The sequence below is a fragment of the Sus scrofa genome, chromosome 7 (genome assembly GCF_000003025.6).
Source record: "Sus scrofa isolate TJ Tabasco breed Duroc chromosome 7, Sscrofa11.1, whole genome shotgun sequence".
Lineage (NCBI taxonomy): Eukaryota > Metazoa > Chordata > Mammalia > Artiodactyla > Suidae > Sus > Sus scrofa.
Window position 1 is genome coordinate 96,049,935 of NC_010449.5, and position 23,007 is coordinate 96,072,941.

Sequence of the window (23,007 nt, forward strand, 5' to 3'; positions counted from 1 at the left end):
CAAAACTCATGCCATTAGACACACACCTTGTAAATCTTTATTCTAAGGCACTGTGCTGTTAAATCAGAAAACACATTTCTCTCACAATGATGCCTCCATTTTAATGCATGTATTTGGTTAGAGTTGCAATTCGCCAGCTTGGACACCACAGTCACCAGTTCTGGGACTAGATGGTCACATGACCCATCAGTGATGTCTTTTGTGCTCCAGCCTTAGGCCAGCAACCCCGGGTCGGTCAACGATGCTTCAGAAGAGCAAGGAAAAGATCAAGCAAAGCTGATGAAGGCAAGCCCAAAGAGGTGTTTCCATTTTCGAGGGGAAGGTCACGTGGGTCAGTTCATGCCCTAGCGAAGCAACTTGTTATAGCCACCAAATGAGTCAGTGGAGGTGGAGAATGTTTCGTTTGAGAAGAACTATGTCAACAGGGCTGTGAATGAAGTGGGATCATTCCCCTTAGAGAATTGCAGGGCATCCCAGTGTTTTTGTGCAGGAGAAGCTTCGTCCGCTTCAGTTGTCAGGATATGACTACTGCAATGCCAGAATTCAGCAAGCCGCATCCTCTCTTGTTCAGCCTTGCCTCTCCCCACCCCTCCTCACCACCCACTCCACGGGACTCGGGTATGTCAACCCCATCAGTCCACAAGGGACCAATGGTGTCCTTCAGATTAAAGAACAATACTCAGGGAAAAGAAAACGATGAGCCTCAAGTATCGGACTTGAGGATTAGGAGAGTCAGATTAGGACAGAGCTGAGGGGTGGCCCAGCCCAGGCATGAGGGCCAAATGAGAGTACACCCAGAAAGCGAGTGGGGATGTGGGTGTTGGGAGCCATAGGGACCTTTGCCCAAAGTGGGACAGAGCCTTAGGACAAGAATGGAAACCAAGTTTATCCCCTGGATTTAACAATGCCACCTGATTCCTGGTTACCTGACGTGGTGCATCCAAAAAAAAAAAAAAAAAAAGAATTAAAGGGAAATACTGACTGGCCAACAGTCATCCAAAGCTGGGTTTCTCTAAGGCAGAGGTTCACATGGGGATTTCTTAAAAACACAAATTCTAGGCCCCCACCCCAGACCTACTGAATCTGAAATTCTGGGGTGGGATCTGGCAGCCTGCTTTTTAAGGAACGGGTGATTCTGATGCTCTCAACCTGGAGAACTGGGGCTTTAATGAGACTAATAAGAGTCCTATCACGTTGTGTCCTACACACTTCTGTTAGTGCTGTGTTTTATGTGAATTAACTTATTTAATCATCTCAAAACCCTATGACATAAATGCATTAATGTTCAGTGATTACCTAGGTGATACTGAAGGCACAAGGAGGCTTGACTAAAGTCACACATTTGTAAGTGGCTATGTTGGCTCTGAACCCAGGCAGTGACACTCTTGGCTGGCCCACCTGATACTACCCTGCCAGGGGCATATACGACCACATACCTGAGGGACAGCAAGTCAGAGTGGTCAGGCCCTGGAGGCCAGGGCCTCTCAAATGTGAGTGCTGTGCAAACAAATGACTTTGGAATCTCATGAAAATCCAGATTAGGATTCATAGGCCAGATAGTGCCTCAGAGTCCACATTACATGTTCCCCCACAGGGCAGCCAACCCTCCAAGTCTGCCCAGCACAAGGGCTTTCCAGGGCACAGAACTTTCAGTCGAAACTGGGAATATCCTGGGAAAACTTGGACAAGTTGGTCACCTGAGTCCCAGGTTATGTTGATCCTGCTGACCATGCGTTCAGAGGCAAACATGCAGGCCCTCAAGGCAAAGAGTTCAGATTGCATTCAAGTGTGATGAAAGTTTTAAAAGCATGGCATGGCCTAATCTATTCTATACTTTAAAAAAGACCATTTTGGCTGCTCCATGGAGAACAGAGTATAAGAGGTAAGAGTAAGACCCTAGGGACCAATAAAGAAGTTGCAATGATCCAAGCAGGAGCTGATGATAGAGATGGAGAAAGGGAGACTAATTTGGGGTGAAGGAAAACAGCCAAGGATGAATCTTAGGATTTTCACTTTAGATACGGCATTATTTTTTTAGGAACATGATCGAAAAGAGATAGAAGAGCCAGGAAAGGCTGAGACATGGAATGAGAGAGAAAGATGCCAGAAAAGTGCTGAACTGAGTGTTGCATCATTCTTTTTCTAGAGCAAAACTCATTTACAAATTAAAGTTCCAAGTAGAATTTGTAAAGAGGTGGGTCCCTATAACATCCCAAACAGCTAAAGTTCGTTCTGAAGATTAAATGCACCTATTATGGACTGATTTGTTCCCCCCCCCCCTCCACAAATGCTTATGTTGAAGCCCTAACCCTCAATATGATGGTATTGAGAGATGGGGCCCTTGTGGTGGGATTAGTGCCCTTATAAGAAGAGACATCAGAGAGCTTGCTTCTCTCTACAGACATGGACAAAGGAAAGGTCATGTAGGGACACAGCAAAAAGATGTCCATCTTCAACCCAAGGAAAGAGTCCCCACCAGACACCAACCCCACCATCACTTTTATCTTGGACTTCTCTGCTTCTAGAACTGTGAGAAATAAATTCCCATTGTTTAAGCCACCCAGTCTACGATATTTTGTTATGCAGCCCAAGTTGACTTTGATACTGCCCATTAATCTACTCATTTCTTTTGAAAAGCCACTATGAGGCACTTTTTAGTTGGCCTGTAGGGGAAAATTAAGGGTCATCAGTAGGACCATGACAAAGTTCCTAGGCTGAGATTGGGATCTGCCTCCTGGGGTTCCAACATCTTCCTGACAAAGCACATTCACATCTCAGCTTCTCATCTTGCTAACCGTGTGACTTGGGGCAAGTTTCTCAACCTTTCTAAGCCTCAGTTTCCTCATTTGTAAAATGAGAGTAACAGTTTGGGCCTCATGGCCTTGCAAATGTTACATGAAATGATGTGTGTAAGGTGCCTGGCACCTCATAGTTACTCCGTCATGTCTTTCCCTCTTTCCTTTCCTCTGTAAAATCATTTTAGTTCTGAAAAGGCAGGAAAAAAAAAAACCAACCCCAAACCAAAGGCCTAAATAGGTAAACTTTCTCAAGAAGGAACACGTGACTGGAGAATTCACATTCACGCTCCATGTCCGAGGGCACACCACTCGGTCTCTGTGTGCCTTGGTGTCCTCTAGGGGACAACAGCACCTACCTGGTAAGGTAGGAATGAATGAGACACACGTGGCACACCTAGCACAGCGTCTGACACATTCAGGACTGTCAGCATGTATTATTGTCACTGTCATTGATCCAGACTTGGAACTCTTCAATCCTGAACATTTTAGGTAATTAGGCCAAAAATGTGAGACAAATAAGAGAAGCTCCCAGAAAGACAAGTGGTGGGGAGATGCCTAATCCTGGGGAAAAGGGACAGTAAGTACAGGCACACACACTTGGCTGGATTCCGCTCTCAACTTCCTCTCACATGGTTTCGTGTATCCCAATTAGATCAGTAGTTGTCCTAAGGGAGTTCCCGTGGTGGCGCAGTGGAAATGAATCCAACTAGGAACGAGTGAGGTCGCGTGTTCGAATCCTGGCCTTGATCAGTGGGTTAAGGATCCAGCATTGCTGTGAGCTGTGGTGTACGTCACAGACGCGGCTCGGATCTGGCGTTGCTGTGACTCTGGCGTAGGCCGGCAGCTGTAGCTCCGATTAGACCCCTAGCCTGGAAACCTCCATATGCTGCAGGTTCAACCCTAAAAAGCAAAAACAAACAAACACAAAAAAGACCGAGACCACATGTTATGCCTTTGTGGAGACCCAATTACACTTGGCCCCACGAGTGGGTACGTGCACAGTGAGTGCTCAATAAATACTCAGGTTTAGCTTAGATGGAAGGATTGGTGTCCCACATCTAAGATTTAGCAAAGGATGTGCCAGGGCCAGGTCAGGCTCTGATCGTTCTGCCTGATGCCAATGAGACCCCCATGGGCAGTTAGCTTCCCAGCACTGCACAGCCACAGACAGGCCCTGATTCAGATGAGCCATCTGTGGTCCCAGACATGCTCTGTTAGTCTGAGCAGCACCGAGATGGGCTATCGGCACACACAGTGTATGGAGCTGGTGCCAAATACCACAGTCACCTCATTGAAGACTCACAGCAACCCACAAGGTCAGAATGATGGCTCTCTCTATTTTAAGGATGAGGCAATGAAGAAACAGAGAAGTGTAGTAACTGACCGACATTTACACAAGACAGACGATGGCAGGGTGGCAGGCTCATGATTCACACACTGGCCCGGTCAATTCCAATGCCATTTTCTTAACCACTGGCTCAAAGGTACGGATGACCCAGAGGTCTGGAGAATTAACTCCAAGTATACTTTCACGGCCAGAGCAGCCCCTCAGATTCTTCTTTGCTTGGCAATCTGCAAACTGTTTAAATAATAATGCATCTAAAGAACCCCTGTTGTTAGTTTCCAAATTTGTTCCTTAGAAAGTGAGAAGCGGCTCACTTTTCCAGACAGAGCCCTGGGTCTGCATTGTCCTCTCTCAGCAGCCACAAAGCCTGACCTTCCTGCATCAAGGCTGGGTGAGTGGTGAGTGGTGTGGATTTTATGGCTTTTCAGGCACCTTTCAGAGTGATCGAAAATTCTTAAGCTTAGGTCCAATGTGACTTTCACTCTCTCTTCTAACGCTGTGCCCTTTGCTCCTGGGCTGTATGTTAGAGGACAGAGATGTCAGAAGACTAACATCTGTGAGATCTTTCCCATCATTGTGGCAATGACATCATATGCTTCTTTTAGATAATTTGCACATTATCAGACTAATTTTCAGATTATCTAATCAGCCGGCATTATCCTTAATCAAGTCAGCCCTCCCCTCTCAGCTCTGCAGAATACAACATGCCCTCCAAAGATGTGGGGCGGGGACTTTTCTCTTCTTGACAGGTTTTGAGAGCCTAGCTATATGCCAGGCACACCACTATCAGACAGAAGACTGCGACATCCTGGGACTAAGGACAACCTACCTTCCATCCCAGGGGCCTGAGAAGGAGGCTTGGAATAAATTTTATGGGTCCATATTTTAAAACACATTTCCCCCGTAGGAGTTTCAAGTATGTTGTAGAGAGCATTTTATATTCTTTCCTGTTATTAAACAGGAGATATACCATATAACAACTAACAATATGCCACATAGACTTCTTTATAAATCATCTGTTCTTACTTCGAGTCATTGCTCCCACGGTTCTCCTTTTCCTATAGCATGACAACCACATGGCCTGGCATTGGAGATGCTTCCAGCTGTGGCCCTGCCCACGTTCCCACCATCCCTCCAATACTATGGTCGATCCCACTACCTCCAACTATTTCCCACCTCCCCACCTTTGCACATACAGTTCCCTCCACCTGGGAAGCCCTCTCCCACCCAGTCAATTTTTCCTCATTGTTTAAGGGCTAACTAAAATGTCACCTCCTCAGGGAAGCCTTTGTAAATCCCCTAATGCTTTTTATTTATTTTGGGGGGTTGCCTTTTTTTTAATTAAAGTATAGTTGTTCCCTAATGCTTTTTAAACATTCTAATGTTTCTGAAGCTTTCAAGTACACCAGAATGCCCTGCAGGCTTTTTTTTTTTTTTGTCTTTTTAGTTTTTTTTTAAGTATGGTTGATTTACAGTCTCGTGCCAATTTCTGCTGTAGAGCAAAGTGACTCAGTTGTACACACATACATTCTTTTTTTTGTAGTCTTTTCTATCACGATCTATCCCAGAGGCTGGATATAATTCCTTGTGCTACACAGTAGGACTGTGTTGTTTATCCATTCTAGGTGTAGCAGTTTGCATCTACTAACCCCACACCCCCAATCGATCCCACTCCTTCCCTCCTACCCCTTGGCAACCGTAAGTCTGTTCTCTGTGTCTGGGAGTCTGTGCCATATTTTAGATTCCACATATAAGTGATCTCATATAGTTTTTTGTCTTTTTCTTTCTGACTTACTTCACTTTGCATGATAATCTCTACTTGTATCCATGTTGCTGTTAAAGGTGTTATTTTGTTACTCTCCAAAATATACCAACAATTCACACAACTCAACAGCAAAAATCAAACAACCCAATCAAAAAATGGGCAGAGACCTAAATAGACATTTCTCCAAAGAAGACATATGTATGGATGACCAGCAGGCACACGAAAAGATGCTCAACATCACTAAGTATTAGAGAAATTTAAATCAAAACTGCAATGAGATACCACCTCATACCAGTCAGAATGGCCATCATTAAAAAGTTTACAAATAGCAAATGCTGAAGAGGGTGTGGAGAAAAGGGAACCCTCCTACACTATGGGTGGGAAAGTAAGTTGTTACAATCATTACGGAAAAATAATAGAATTACCACATGATCCAGCAATCCCACTCCTGGGCATATATCTGTATAAAACTATAATTCAGAAAGATACCTGCACCCTATGTTCATAGCAGCACTATTCACAATAGCCAAGACATGGAAGCAACTAAATGTCCACTGACAGATAAATGGATTAAGATGTGGTGCACATATACAATGGAATACTACTCAGCCATAAAAAAGAGCAAAACACTGCAGGGCTTTTTAAAACGGATTGCTGACCTGCACCCTCACAATTTCTGTTTTAAAGGTCAGGTAGAGCCAAGAATCTGCATTTACAAGTTCCCTGATGATGCTGATGCCACACTGAGAGCACTACTGACTGCCCTAAGGAGCAGCAAGTATGCTATGACCTTGAGATCTTGGCTTCCTTCACCAGTCTGTACATACCCTATCACATATTCCCACTCACAACTATGAGCTCCTCAAGGACAGGAACCAAGACAGTATTCAGTACATGGTTACTAAACCAGTAGATGGATAGGTGGATGAATGGACAGATGGATGGATGGACAAATGAATGTATTAGACTGAATTTATTCAGAGAGCTTTTCCATACAGGTCCACGAGCTCATAAATGCCCCTACTCACCCTACCCGCAAAAGGTACCTTGAAAACATCATCATCTACAATAGAGTCCCTCTGTGCAGAGAAGGTGAAAAGAAGCTCAGGAAGAGTTCTGACATGTGAGCGTGTGTCAAAGGAGTTTTAAATTCTAACCTAGCCCTTTTTCTTTTGCCCCACTTACCAAGGTGGCATATGGGCAGTCACAGCAGGATGCCTCTAAGTGGTACCTCTCAGAGTCCTAACCTGCCCAAACCCTCCCTCCCCTTATTCATATATAGGTAAGTCCACGCGTGTGTTTGTATCTGTATGTACATACATACACACATGCACACGCACGGTGATTTCATTTGTAGAAAGGAGATGAAGGTGGTCAGAGAAATAGAAGGAAGAAGAATCCAGCCTCCCACCAGGAGGAGAAGGGCAGCAGCTCAGCAGGGAAGACCCCATCGGCAAAGTCCTATCTTCCAAGGAGGGGGTGGGTGTCTGAGCTCCAAGCATCCCTAGGCTGCCTGGAGTTAAGACAGAGAGGCAAGGGCACAAAGGAAAGAAGACAGACCTTCAGAGGAGACAAGAAGTGTGTATTCAGGAGAAAATGAGGGACTGGGAGAGGAACAAAGGCGGGAGAACATCAGCTGGGAGGTGGGGGACGGGAGGAATGGCAGTGCTGAGCTGGCAGCACAGGGCAGCGGGGGCTGGGGGAGGTCGGGGCAGCTCCAGCACTCTGCTCTGCCCTTTCAGCCGCAGCAGGAGCAGGGATGAGCAATGGGCTTCACCGGAGACCAGCTGGGGGTGCAGCAAGGGACAGCAGGAGGACCAAAGTCAAAAGGTCTCTACTGCTGCAGGTGGTGCAAAGCAGATGCCCATGACACTGACAGCTCCGGAGTCTGTAGGGCTGTTTTTCTGACAGGCCTGTGCTCGCAAGCAGCTTGGGTCCCCCTGCAGCTCTGCTCAAGAAGGAAAAGTCAGCATTCCCACCCCACTGGCATCCAGAACTTTCCCTGGGGGAACCGCAGATTAGCCTCGTGGATTAAGCCCTGCTGCCCCCCTCCCCCACTCCAAAAGCCTGGCCAAGGGACGATCACAAAGCTAAGACCTTAGGACGCTGCAGAGCTGTCACATTCGATTCACCACACAGTCCCAGTGGCATTTAGGGGCAGGATGGATGGGAGCCCACCCCTCCCCAAACAGTGGGAGCAGCTAATGACTGGGTATTAGTGATGCTGGCAATTATCACTCACGAGAAATTGGGGGAGGGGGGCCTCACCAGGGGACTGTGGGAGGGAACAGCAGACAGACTGGTGGCATTTATGATGCAGAGAACCTGGGAAGAGCTGCGGTCTCTTGTATTTTCCAGAGAAATGGGGGAAGAGGACACAGGATGGCTTCTGGGGACACTAAGGGCCTTTCTGCCCCACACTCCCTGCCAGTAAAATTGGACTTAATCACAGACTTCTCAGAGACCTGTGTTCATGAGGGTTCTGGAAGCTTCCTCCTGTGAGAAGGCTCCAGAGGAGCCCAGGTACAGCCATTCTTTTCTATGCAGTTTAAAACCCCTAGGGAGGCTGATGATTCTTTTCAAAGAACCCAATTTCTCATCAGCAGGGTGAGAGGAGGGGAGTGGGGAGGGGGCTGGAGTGAGAGTGCCACTGACAAACCCACAGAGAGAGGAGCGCACGCAGGGACATATCTCCATCCAGGAGAAAAGACGCAGCTTCCTTCCTGAGCAAGGCCACCCAGCCTGAAGGTAAGGACCCCAGGAGACAGAAGATACTGACCCCCGAGACCGCGTGGGGGAAACTGGTGGACGGAAGGAAATAGGGGTCAGTGCCCATCACAGAAGTCGCCAACCAGCAGGGAAGGGCCCGCGGGAGTCACCAAGGAGGAGACCCCTCGGGTCCACTTGGGGCCAACAGTACACCCGCAGGTCCACAAGGAACCTTCCTCTGGAGCTGCCACCACTGTGCACACACATGAAAGAGAGCCACACAAAAGAGAAGCAGTCCAAACCCAGCGATGCCAGGAAAGCACGTATACACGGGGACCAAGAGGGCCCAACATTTGAAAAGATGTAAAGGAGATAAGCCAGCACCGGGGCCAGAATAATACTGTGCCAATGAATCCTTTAGAGAGAGCAACCATCACTCATAAACACTGTCCAGGTAGCAACCCAAATCAAAGGAGGTCATTCTCGGCCTCCTGGGCAGGAGACAATAGCCACGCATGAACCACTTAGATGAGAGAAGGGCTAAGAGGAGAGACGGGGAGATGCACAAAGCAGCTGATGGGTACAAGTCCATATGTTTTGCCTCCTGGAAGACAAGGGTGACTGGACCAAGGGAACCTCTCCCCAGGGAGCAGGCAGAGAACTCAGGGTTGTAGCTACTCAGAAGCTGGCACAGGGAGGTGGGCACCTCCTGCCTGCTTTTCAGGTTCTGTCCAGATGATAGTTAAAAGGCTCTGTCACAGAGCTCCTGTCGTGGCTCAGCAGTAATGAACCCAACTAGGATCCATAACAATGCAGGTTCAATCCCTGGCCTCAGTGGGTTAAGGGTCCCGTGTTGCTGTGGCTGTAGTGTAGGCCAGCAGCTGCAGCTCTGATTGGACCCCTAGCCTGGGAACCTCCACATGCCGTGAGTGCGGCCATAAAAAGCAAAAAAAAAAAGGCTCTGTCACGTGAGAGACCTGAACCCTAAAAGAGAGCAAGAATTAAAGAAGGTCCTACTGTCTGAGTTTTCAAAATTCACATGCTGAAGCCCTAACCCCCACCCAGTGCCTCAAGATGACTGTATTTGAATATAGGGCCTTTAAAGAGGTGACTAAAGAGCAAAAGTTCAGCCGCAGTATAGGTCACAGACAAGGCTTAGATTCTGTGTTGCTGTGGCATAGGCCGGCAACGGCAGCTCCGATTCAACCCCCAGCCTGGGAACTTCCATATGCTGCAGCTGCAGCCCTAAAAAGCAAAAGAAAAAAAAAGGGGGGGGGATTTAAAATGAGACTGTGAGAATAGCCAGGACATGGAAACAATCCAAATGTCCATCGACAGATGATTGGATTCGCAAGATGTGGTATATATACACAATGGAATACTACTCAGCCATAAAAAAGAATGACATAATGCCATTTGCAGCAACATGGATGGAACTAGAGAATCTCATCCTGAGTGAAGTGAGCCAGAAAGACAAAGACAAATACCATATGATATCACTTATAACTGGAATCTAATATCCAGCACAAATGAACATCTCCTCAGAAAAGAAAATCATGGACCTGGAGAAGAGACTTGTGGTTGCCTGATGGGAGGGGGAGGGAGTGGGAGGGAGGGGGAGCTTGGGCTTATCAGACACAACCTAGAATAGATTTATAAGGAGATCCTGCTGAATAGCATTGAGAACTATGTCTAGATACTCATGTCGCAACAGAAGAAAGGGTGGGGGAAAAAACTGTAACTGCAATGTATACATCTAAGGATGACCTGACCCCCTTGCTGTACAGTGGGAAAATAATAAAAAAAAAAAAAAATGAGACTGTGAGGATGGGCCCTGTCAATCTGACTGGTGTCCTTATAGAAGGAGGAAATGTGGACCCACAAAGAGTCTTGGAAGTACCGTACCCAGGAGGATGACGGCGTGAAGAGGCAGCAAGACGGCAGCTGCCTGCAAGCCAAGGACAGAGGCCTCAGGGGAAACCAACCCTGATGGCCCACGGATCCGGGACTTCCAGCCTCCAGGACTGTGAGAAAATACATTCCTGTTCCTTAAGCCATTCAGTCTTTAGTATTTTGTTAGGGCAGCCGAAGCAAACTAAGACGGAAGGCAATGCTACAGGGGAAAGTAAGGTGGGTGTTAGAGGAAGACCCACGCTGATCCAAAGAGAGGTCTTGGCCAAGGTGTGCTCATTGTTTCAAATATTTGGTGAAGGCCACCAATCAACATCAGCTAACTGAGCTGACTGAAAGATACAAGAGTCAACCTCAAACCTTAGAGTCCGAATATCTTTAAAGGTCTGATCCCTTGAATTACACAGAATTGTTCACTTTGAGAACACCTACCACAAAATCTTGCGAGCAAAATAAACACATGGCACATCTACAGTTATCCTTCACCTCATGATCCTATAATGACCCACCTCTTGAAGCAAACCCTAAAGATGCCATGAGCCCATCCCCTTCTGAGTTTGGGGTAGGCCCAGAAACCATGAGGCATGCTGTAGAGGGAAGTCATAGGGTGACTGCTAAGCCCTTTGTGCCTCCCTAATTCATAACTGGAAGTGAGGAAGGGAAGAAAGAATAGAAATGGAAACACAAATCTTCAGGATCGTTTTGGGTCTTCAGAGCCCAACATCCCCAAGGACAAGGGCACTCAGATTACGTCTGCTGATGGCTCAAGCATGGGGGTTCCAGGGCAGTGTTTCTAAGCAGGAGAACCCTTACCAAAACTATGACCTTATCAGACTAAGACAGTAGATCAAGAATACTCTCCACCTCTTGGTGACCAAGGGGACCTGTGGAAGGTCAGTCTGAATGGACACACCCCAGGGCTGTGCCCAACTCAGGTCAGCAGCTGTGAATGGATCCTCTGGCGCTAAGGGGAAGGAGGAGCAGGTCCAGCATTCGACAACTGCCAGGTAGGGATGTCTCCCTTCTGCCCTAACACTTACCTCCCATCATCTACAAGCAGAGCTGGGTGTGCCAGCCCTGCCCAGCTCACTCCCCAGCCTGGGGCTCAGCTGACCCATGGGCCATCTGGGGCTGGGTTGAAATAGCCAACTCATCACAGCTCACTGCGACCAATCAATAGGTGCCACCAGAAGATGACAGAGGTGAAAAAAAAAGAAATGTTCCATAGGCCCTGCCCACCCACCGCATCACTCCCCCAACCCAACGACTGGGAACTCACGTCTGTGGTTCTCGTTTCTGTGGTTAGGTGGGGACCGGGTCTCCTGATCTTGGGCCTCATCCCCCTCCTCGCTGGCCAGGTGAGTGTGAGCATAGTGGTAGCTGAGTCCCGGCCGGTTCTTGTAGCGCTTGCCACAGACTAGAGGGAAAAGGAGGAAAAGAAAGGAAAACACAAATGTCAACACCCTCTGCAGCCACTGCCACCATTCCCCCAAGCAGTGACTCCCCGCCATCCCCTCAAGCTGGGTTTCTGAAAAACAGGTCTCCCGCTCCCAACACCCGTCACCCCGCTGGACAGAACCAACACTGATGTAACAAAGAAAAACCATAGTAGTAGAAGAGGGAGGTTGAACTGTTAAGGACACTACCATTTCCCAGCTGTGAGACCCTGGGGAAGTCACTTGCCCTCTCTGTGCCTCAGTTTCTTCAGAGGGAAAGGGGGAATAATAACGGTATTTAGCTCAGAGGGTTGCTAGAATGAGTTCCTCTCTTTGCAAAGCACCTAGAGCTGGGCGCATGGTAAGGGGGATCATTACTACACTTTGGAAGTTGAAGTGCAGTGGGACTCTATTTAGTCCATCACCCCATGACACAGATGAGGCAAGTGAGGCCCAGCAAAGCTAAGCGATTTGCCTGGGAACACACAGCTAGTTGTGGCAGAGCCACAGGAACCCAGGTCTCCTGGATTCCCAGGCAGTACTCCTTCCACCACCCTGCAGTCAGCTCTGTACAAAGTACCGAAGCTTTATGTACATATTTTTGATGTTATCACCCAGTGATTTTGTGCCAGAAAATCAAGTTCCACTTCCACCATGAAAACCATGAATCCTAGGCCTCCTTGGTAGATAAGGCAACCAAGAGCACGTGACCTTGATGGCCCGGGAAGCCTCTGATACCCCAGACCTCTAAACACGTATCTTGATAGGCACTGCCTCTCAAGCGGACAGTAGGAGAGGGCACAATCAACACAAATATGGTTTCTTGGAGCCAAGAAGAAGCAAGAGGCAGCTGCCTTTGTTGGCTGCTTAGTAGCTGAGAAGCAGAAGTCTGGCTAAATGGCTCAGACAAGACCACCCCCCCCAACACACACAGCCCCCCCCCCACCACTAAGCCCAATATCTCAGCCCCTAGATGGATGGCTCTGCAGGTAGCAGAGGCCTCGAGGGTCTTCAGGAAAAATCCTGTGCCAACTCTCTCATCCTGTCCCCACGTCTCCCCATCAGAGCAAGCCACACCCCGATCTGCAGGAGCACCCGAGGTTGCAGCTTTAAGAGATTCTCCCTTCACATGACCGAGTTACAGCAGGGACTTACCACTTCACAAAGTGGTAAGCGCACAGACTTCATCATCAGACTTGGGTGCCGGAGCTGACCGGCAATGTGACCCCCAGAGCACAGAGAAGAGTTGTGACCCGGCCGTCTTACCCCCTCCTCTCATTACTCCTGGATCTACTTTCTTCCTAGATGCTCTTAGGTTTTTCAGGTATTATAATCGTTGCCAAAAACAGATAATGCTGGCGTTCCCGTCATGGCTCAGGGGTAACAAACCCAACTATCCATGAGGACGCAGGTTCGATCCCTGGCCTCGCTCCGTGGATTAAGAATCTGGCCTTGCAGTGAGCTGTGGTGTAGGTTACAGACAAGGCCTGGATCCCACATGGCTGCGGCATAGGCCAGCAGCTGCATCTCAGATTTAACCCCTAGCCTGGGAACTTCTGTATGCTGCCAGTGTGGCTCAAAAAAAAAAAGTTACCTCTTCTTCCTCATATTTATATGAATTATTTATCTTCTTAGCTTAATTCATTTGTAAGAGTCACCACGACAATATTTAAAAACAGCAAAAGCCAGCTTTTCCTATTGTAATGAAGTTGGATTTAGGGGTTCATGGTTTAGAATTTTTTTAGCCAAGTAGTTCCTCTTATTTTCTGATTTAGAGATTATAGGAGAATTTTATCAGCCACCCTTTCGGCATCTACTAATTTATGACTCTCTGTTTGTTTGTTTGTTTGTTTTGCTTTTTAGGGCCACACCTGTAACATATGGAAGTTCCTAGGCCAGGGATCCAATTGCAGATACAGCCCAGCCAAAGCAACTCAGGATCCAAGCCACATCTGTGACCTACACCACAGCTCACAGCAATGCTGGATCCTTAACCCACTGAGCAAGGCCAGGGATCAAACCCACATCCTCATGAATACTAGTTGGGTTCATTATTGCTGAGCCAGAACAGGAATCCTATGACTCTCCCTTAATTTGTTGATATGGCGAATTATGTTGATTTCCTAATGCTTCTGACTATGAGCCATTCTTGCATTTCTAGAATACACCCCATTGGGTCAGAGGTGTATTATCTATTTGATATACAGCTGCATTCAATTTTCTAATTTTGCACTTTCCATCTATACTCAGACTAGAATTTTTGGCCTGTCTTTTACCACAATTCTCAATTGTATGGTTATGCTGACTCTCAAAAACAAAATGAGAGTCTGCTGTATGAAACTGACAAGACACACAATCTCTCCAGGCTTTTTTAAATCTGAAAATGATGATAGTACTATTTACCTTGAGGGATTATAGATAATAATTGTAAAGTATCTCACTCAGTACCGAGCACTAATAGATGCTCAATAAACGGTAGTGAGGGGTGAGGGCCTTCCGTGTGACCTGCCTCATCTTAAGCGCTGGACTCTCATGAAAGCGGGACTTTGACTCTTACCTCTGCTATGGAATCTGGCAATGGACTGGACTTAGGAAGGGGAGTCTGAAATTCGGGTTGATGATCGAGGTGGTGACCTAGTGACTATAAATTCACTTCCTATAACTGGCTTCCCTCTCCCTCCCTCCCTCTCCCTCTCATAAATATTTCAACAACAACAATAATAATAACATGGCACTACCATCTCAGTTCCATTGGATTTGGAAAGTGGGCCTGAGGAGGCCGCTGAGACACACCGTGGGCCTTTTCTATTTAAGTTTTCAAATAATCTAAGGTCAATAAACAGCAAATTATGGGGTTATAGGATAAAAATCTATTTCATTACCAAACAACTCTTTGGTGAGGAATAAAGATTTATTAAAAATAAGGACAGTAAAGTCAGTATTTACTCGGGGAAGGCCCCGCTGCCTCGGCAGACCTCCCCACACCTCCCCACGGCTCACTCCACAGCGTTTTACTTGGGCCATTTTGTTGCATCAATTACCACTGTCTCCCTTAATCACAGAATTTCAAGAGCTTCAAAGTCATGTGGTCTAAGTACATATCAAATTGTGTTATTCCCACTCTAGACACCTTCCTGGAACAACTCCACTGATGGGGAACTCACCCATCTGAGTAGGCATTTCTTCTTTGATCTCCTAAAACTATAGTCTTGACGATACTGGAGGATCTCTTTCAAGGAGAGTGTCATATCGATTTCACCTTGATATCAACAACTCCACCTCCTGTGCTGCCGTGTACATTTTACACCTTCGAAACACATCCACTGAATAGGTGATGAGTAAACATAGAAGCACTTTGTGGGAAGCCAGCGGGTTGGGGAGGAGGTAAGCGCGTGAGATCTGATCCATCTATCCACATTAATCTCACACTAATAGTTCTTAAAACCTACAAAACCAAACCCAAGCAAAAAGCTTCCCTCATCTCCTTCCCCAACACCATAGAGAGTAATTATCTTTACAGCAGATCCTTTCGCTAGAAGAGAGATTTTCGAAGAGTAGTCCCCAGATCAGCACCATCAGCATCACCTGGGAAGTGTTAGGATGCAGATTCTTGGGCTCCACCCCAGACTTAACCGAATCCACCGGGGCCCGAGCCCTGGCAGCCTGTGTTTTAACAGGCCCTGCTGGTGATTCTGATGCATACTACATTTTGAGAACCACTCTGCCAGGAGACTGAATACACTGGGGCTTGATGCTGCCCACCCTGTGTGCACCTGCCCCTCTGGATGGATGGAAGTGGCAGGCAGGGGCAGCAGGAGGCAGCTCTCAGACCCATGTCCAATTATTAGAAGAAACAGAACCAGAGAGCACACAGAGGTCCAGGGAACCAGACCCTTGAGCCACGATCCCTACATGCAGAGCTTTCTGGGTGGAGCTTCATTTTTCACCACCTGCTTATACCACATCTTTCCTTCATTACCTGGCCTTCAAGAAAACATTTATTAAACACCTAACATGCGCCCGGCCTTGAGGCATCAGAGGACAAGGATGAATGAGCCCCAGTCCCCTCCCTCCAGGAGTCCGCAGTCTGGCAGAGGAAATACACAACTAGCAAGGAGGGAAGTGGGACAGATGTGCCAGTGTGAGGCTGTGCGCCACAGAGGAGGGGCCAGTGCGAGGGCTTGAGGGGCTGCAGGGCCGGCTTCCTGGAGCAGGTGGGGAGCTGCACTTGTGGGAGAGCAGGGCAGCGGCGGGCAGACAAAGGAGGAGGGCATGCAGGCACCAAAGCTCATGCCGCCAGCACACTTGGGGAGCTGCAGGATATTCCGTAAAGCTGGTGGGAAGGGGGTGCCGGGGAGGGATGTGGAGGGGGACTAAGGGAGGAAGGGGGGCAGGACTTTATCCTGACAGTGGGGAACCGGGGCAAGATTGTATGGATCCCAGATTTACATTTTAGAAATACCGCTCAGGATGACGGTGCAAAAGATGGATTTGGAGGGGACAAGAGGCTATTTTAACTTTCAATGTGTGAACAGTGAGGACTTCAGGATAGGACCAAGGTTAAAGAGAGAAGCTGGTGGAAGAGAGAGCAGGTAGGAGTAGGTGGCAAGGAGAAGCCTAAAATGACCACCGCTAACCGGCCTCCCTGGTCACACGCCACCCAGCTCCCATCCACTGCCCAGCCTCACCTGAAGCCACAGTCCACCTCCTTCTCAGCCCTCCCTCCCGCTGGTCTTTTCATTTCTTAGGCATTTTTCTTTCCACCAGAGCCTTTGCACAAGCTCTTCTCTCTGCCCCGAATGTCCCCCAGCCCCAGTTTGCCTGATTTTTTAGTTTAACTTAATTTTTTTTTGTCTTTTTAGGGCCGCACCCACAGCATATGGAGGGTCCCAGGCTAGGGGTACAATCAGAGCTGTAGCCACCAGCCACAGCCACAGCCACAGCAACGCCAGATCCGAGCCGCATCTGCGACCTACACCACAGCTCACAGCAACGTCGGATCCTTAATCCACTGAGCGAGGCCAGGGACTGAACCCTTGTCCTCATGGATGCTAGTCAGGTTCATTACCACTGAACCACAGTGGGAACTCCCCAGTTTGTCTGATTGAGGCATCATCATCCTTCGGTTCTCAGTCTCCACGTCCTTCCCCAGGGAAGTCTTTCCAATCAAAATGAGGCCCCCTGTGTGTTACCTTCCCAGAACGAGTCATGTGTCAATATGTGTCCCATCAGTGGCAGGTGTGGCAGGCCCTGAGGGTTTGCCCACTGTTACAGCCCCAGTGATCAGCACAGGGCCTGCACTCGATGTCAGCTAAGGGAATCGAAAAAAATATCCGGGTTTTTCTGACTTGGCCAACTGAGTAGAAGCATGTAGGAAGAAAATCGGATGTAAGGAAGGAAGGGAATGAACGCAGTCTGGGACTGGCTTATACGCCTGGGGCTTAGGAGAGAGATGGGGATGTCGGAGCAGACAGGGGGGCAGTGGAAGTTACAGGTGTGGAGAGAAGGGCCAGGGGAGCTTGAAGAGAGAAAGAAGAAAGGTGTGGGGACACAGGACAGAACTAGGAAAACACCAGTATTTTAAGAGTCTGGTGGAAAGAGAAACTGATTTTAAAATTTTGTTAAGAGAGACTCACCCAGGAGTGAGCAATGTAGGCCAGAGGAGTGGGATTTCCAGGTGACAATTGCAGCCCCTGCTAACAGCCACTGAGTGTGTACCATGTGCCAGGCCCGTTCTGGTGCTTCGAGTATATTTACTCCAGCCACCCGCGTCCCCATTTTGCAGAAGCAGAGCCCAGGTAACGTTGGGTGCCCCAGAAGGGCCAAGAAGGACAGGGACTGTGAAGACATGACTGGGTTTGACAATGAGGAGGTCACCTTAGTGAGCAGGGAATCCACAAGCTGGTAGAGGACGAGGCAAGACTACAGGAGCCAGGGGCTTCTGGAAATGAGGACGTGGTGATGGGGCGGACAGACCATTCCCTCTAGGATGGCTGAGGAAGGGGAAAGAGTCAGCTGGTGGGTGGACGAATGTGTGGGGTCTAGAGAGGCTGAGCGGGGCTTGTCCTTTAACAGAAGAGATCTTGAGGAGGCTCGTGGGCTAAAGGGAAAAGGGCAGAAGGAAGGGCAGTTTGAAAGGTAGGGTGAAGAGAGATTGGAATTCAGGGAGCAAGATGCCTGACCCCAAAACAAAGCCTCTGACCCAAGTCCCAGTCCTGCAAATGACTTCATCCTAGGGACAAGAGATTTCTAAGATTTATTTTGGTTGAAGAGCATCTGGATCAGACTGCTACATTGAGATGAAAAGAAATGCCTTGGAAATCCTGCTTTGACGGGCTTGGAAGGAAAGGAAAATCCAGTACTGTCTCACCTCCTATCTGTATTTCATCACATCTTCCTGTCACTCTGAACACTTGTGGGCCAGCTTTGTAGACATGTGACCTGTCCATTCAGACAGGGTCCGAGCTCAGAAGAGCCCCCCATGCTGAGTTGAATCCTTTGCTGTTGCATCTTGAATTTTTGAATACTTATTAAACAAAAGGGCCCCTCAGTTGCATTTTGCCCCGAGCCCTGTAAATTACGTATCTGGCCCTGGAAACCTGTCGGGGCGGGGGACAGAGATCTGGGATTAAGGTCTTCCAAGCAGCCCCTCTCATCATGTAAGAGCTGCCACAGTGAATGCGGGATCCAGCCAGCTCTCATTGGGAGGAAAAGTTCCCTCTGCAGTAACCTAGAAAGGCAGCCAGAGGGGCTAGCCACACAGCACTGGCCATTTTAATGTCACTGATGGCTCTGGCCCTGCTTCTGGGTCAACCTTGCCTTCAGAGAGGCAGGATCTGTATTGGTATGTGGGAAGGATGGATCTGAACCGCCTGGGTTTTTTAAATCCCAGCCATGCTGCTGACTGTGTGATCTTGGGTGAGTGGCTCAACGTCTCTGTGCCTCAGCATCCTCTCTGGAACATGGGGAAGGTGACGAAAGCACACCTACAGCACAGTTGTGAGGCTACGTGAGCGAATACATGTAAAAGAGTGAGGGACTCACAGTAGACCTCAGCCAGTGTGAGCTGTTATTGTCAACACTGTGGATCCGCAAAGGGAATAAACCCTAAAGGGAAAGGGGAGGGGGGAACACTAGCAGTTTCTTCTCTGAGGTCTGGGGTGATGGAGTTGCTAGAAAAAGACTATCGGGAAAGATACATTCTGAAAATAAAGTATTAGAACCATCTGCTGTCCTTTTATCACGTCAGCAATCTCACTCTGGAATTATCTGTCGTGCGGAATCAGACCGAGCCCCAGGACTGCTGAGGCATTCAGAGAGGGCTGTGCCCCCACCCTCCCTCTCCAGTGGCCCTCCCCAGGCAAGCTCTGTGGCTGCCTGCTCCTCTGAAGCCATCATCCCTGGGACCAGTCAACCCTGCCTGTGCACAACCTAAGGTCCTTCTTTTCACCTTGTCAGCACACACCTGGATTGTGTGTTCCTGGCACAGCGCACATGGAGAGGAACGGCTATGACAATAAGGAAGGTCCAGCTTGCCTTCCTCTCCCACCCCCCATCCCCGGGGGGCAGATCCATCTGTCAAGCTGCAGATTTAGTGCTTGCCCACTTCCCAATCCAGAGCTCGATGCTCCAGGCAAGACCTCCTGTCCGGAGTTACGAATACCTTCAGTGCTGCCTCAGAATTTTTATAGCAAGCCTGCCCCCGTCCCCCCAGTTCCAACCCTCCACCACTCACCCCTTATGGGGATGGGGAGGAGGGGGAGGAGGGGAGAGGAGGGAGGAAGAGGAGGAGGAGGAGGAACAATCAGGGGCAGTTTGTGTGAACAAAGCCGGCTGCAGCAGACAGCAGAATCCTTCCTGCCGGGGAGAAGCGGCCGCCTTCCCCACTGATAACTTAATGACTCTGGCACATTTTCATCAGCCCAACTTGGAGCACGCAGTGGGTATCTGAGCCAGTGGTTTCCGAGAGCCTGAAAGCAGCGACTGAAAGCAATTACGGGATGAGCGGCCAAGAGACAAAGCCTGGGCCTTGGGAGTCACCAGGCCACATCTCTTTCCCAGCTCTGCCCCGTGGCACTTAGAAACAGCCCTGAGGACGCCACTTCCCTCTCTCTTCGGCTCGACTTCCTCATCTGTAAAATTGGCCCAGCAGTGCCCATCATCGGCTGCTGCCTCCAAGGCCTCATCCTTACAGGCCATCAGGCAGGCACACATTCTTATCTGGAATCTCACAACAGCCCAGGAGGTAGGGCTTATCATCCCGTTTTGAGGAGGAAACTGAGTCTTGGGGCATTGATGCAGCTCACTGAATGGCAGAGCCAGGATCTGACCTCAGGTCTGTCTGACTTTGAAGCACACGACTCAAAGATGTGCTGGTGATTCTCCACTCACCAGTCCTCCCAGCCCCTGGAGTTGACCTCCCCGGCCTCTTGCCCTCTGTGCCCAGGAGCGTTTTGGCCATCGGGGGGCACCAGCAGGAGAAGGGAGGGTAGAAAGGGAGGAGCTGGTGGTCTGTGCCCTGCCCCTCTTGCTCTGGCAGCATCCCCAGGAACCACATGTCAAGGAGCTGGGGGGAGGGCTCCCCCCGCCCCCTTGTTGGTGCCTTTTCCTGCCCACACTTCCACTACCACTGCGTCACTGAATCCTCTCCCATTCAGCCCTTCTGAGTGGAAGCCTATGGCCTGCTGGAGCCAGGACAGATACAAAGAGGGGGATTTTGACAGAAGGATCATATCCTACCAGACTGGTTCAGATGTCTGGGACCCCCCCACACACACCTTCACAAGAACCCCCGGGTTTCTGCAAAACTATCTGGGGGGCAGAGGAATGTCTACACCAACCCCTGAGGTGGGAAGAAGCCCCGGGTAAGAAAAGCCCTGCTATGAACCAGCTTGGGACAAAACCCAGGGGACACTGCAGAGAGCCACCGGCTCAGACTTGGGCACTCAGGATGGGGCGTTAATCCCCACAACTATTTTAAACGCCCAATGATGGCTCTGCAGAGCTTAAGCGATAAAAGAGGTGGCTTCACAAATGGCCCAGGTCCTGCAACATTTAGGCACCAAGAGGCTCCTTTTGGGCAAGAACAGGTGGGCTGCCCTCCCCTCCCCTCTCGAGGCAGAGGCCAACAGTGTGGGGGGCCCTCTGCAGACCTGGGGTCTGGCCCTGGCTCTGACCCTGATTCATCGCGCACCCTTAGGTAAATCTCATACCTTTCTGGGCTTGGTTCCCCCATCTGTAAAATATGGCAGGTGCATCGGACGATCTCTAAGTCTTTCCATTCTAATACTTCTCGACTCTTTTTTCTATGGGTCCTCCGAGGTCTATGTGCCTCCTGAAGCAACAATTCCCTCAACTGTGACAGAAAAATGACACGGGTTCCCAGCCATAGGACCCACCCAAAGGCTGCCTACGCCCCTCTCCCCACCCACCAAGCCAGGTGGCTGCCTTTCTTAGCTTCATGTCTTCTTTCGGGCCCTCCTTGAGGCTTATTTTGTGGGGTTTTTTTTTTTTTTGGCTTTTTCTAGGGCTGCACTCTCGGCATATGGAGGTTCCCAGGCTAGGTTCTCAGAGCTGTAGCCGCCAGCCTACGCCTCAGAAGCTTATTTTAAACTGAATTCTTCTGGACAGAAACACAAGGGGTCGGAGTAGGGGTGGGTGTAACATCCTGATTTTTCAAAGCCACATTCCTCAGAGCCTGGCATTGACCCATGTGTTAGGAGTGAGCCCAGAGCCAGGATCTATCAAATGCCAGTGACCCACAAGTCCTGTGTCTACATCAAGGGACAGCGATCTGCCTATTTTAGGAATTTATTGTACGTGGCTGTGACTACCGGTTTAAAAAAAAATAAAAACAAAAAACAGGGAGAATGGAGATAAGCAACAAAGCTTTCATCTCAAAATACCATATGACAGAATTTCCATGGTGGCTCAGGGATAACGAACCTGACTAGTATCCATGAGGATGTGGTTCAATCCCTGGCCCGTTCTGTGGGTTAAGGATCCAGTGTTGCTGTGAGCTGTGGTGCAGGTCACAAACACAGCTTGGATCCTGCGCTGCTGAGGCTGTGGTGTAGATTGGCAGCTGCAGCTCCAATCCGACCCCTAGCCTGGGAACCTCCATATGCTGCACTTGCAGCCCTAAAAAGAAAAAAAAAGAACATATATAACCTGATTTTGGATCCCCAGAAAAGAAATGGAGACATTCTCAAAACCAAAGCATTAACTATGTTAGTGGAATTGGAACTCTTTCCTGCCCTGCTGAGAAGCCGGGTAACGGAAGTCAGCTGAAGTCTGGGGTCAGCCATCCTAGGTCAGCTAATTGGCAGTGTGACCTCGGACAAGCTACTTAATCTCTTCAAACCTCAGTTTCCCTGTCTGTAAAATAAGGATAAGAGTTTGTAGCTCGGAGGAGTATTTTGATAAGTGCGTGAGGCCATCCTTGTAAAGTATGGCATACACTGCCTGGCATGCAACAAATGTCCAACAAACCAGCTATTTCTGATCATTCACTGGACTCTATCAGAATGCCTCCCTGGTTCCTGACACAACTCCCGCAGCCAGAACTGCGGACTCAAATGTGAAAGAAGAACCCTCTGTTGACTTAACATAAATTTATTTATTCATTTATCTACTTAGCATATTTATGAACCAGGCAGTGAACTAATTATGTTTACACACTGTCTCATTTTACTCTCTTGAAAACCCTCTAAGGTTAATCTTATTGTCCTCACTTGACAGAAAAAGAAACCGAGGCTCAGGGAAGTTTTTGTCATTTGCCCAAGGTCATGTCTAGGGAGTATTGTAGCAAAGACTCAGATCCTGGGCTTCTGATTCAAGAGCCATCTCCCTCCGGCCACCAGCCCTTGAGGAGACAGTATCTTTGAGTCCTTATCCTAATGAGTCATGCATTAGCATGTCCTTAATTCGCTTAAAGAGTAAAATATCATTGTTTTTTAAATCCTCATTGAAAATAATTTAAATAATAAATATAACTGTCAATGTTTCTGGGGAAGGTAGAGAAAGGTAAAAATATCAGATGCA

General features: G+C 48.7%; 1 protein-coding gene across 4 annotated transcripts in view; it reads right to left on the reverse strand.

Moving 5' to 3' along the window:
- The window catches only part of DPF3 (double PHD fingers 3), a 279,933-nt gene that overhangs the window by 75,513 nt on the left and 181,413 nt on the right, over nucleotides 1-23,007 (reverse strand). For all 4 annotated transcript variants that reach the window (XR_002346004.1, XR_002346003.1, XR_002346005.1 and 1 more), the window contains exon 7: nucleotides 11,808-11,945. Coding sequence is in view for 1 of the 4 variants with exons in the window: in XM_021099467.1 (XP_020955126.1) it covers nucleotides 11,808-11,945 (138 nt within the window). In the remaining 3 variants the exon portion in view is untranslated. The remainder of the gene's footprint in view (nucleotides 1-11,807; nucleotides 11,946-23,007) is intronic.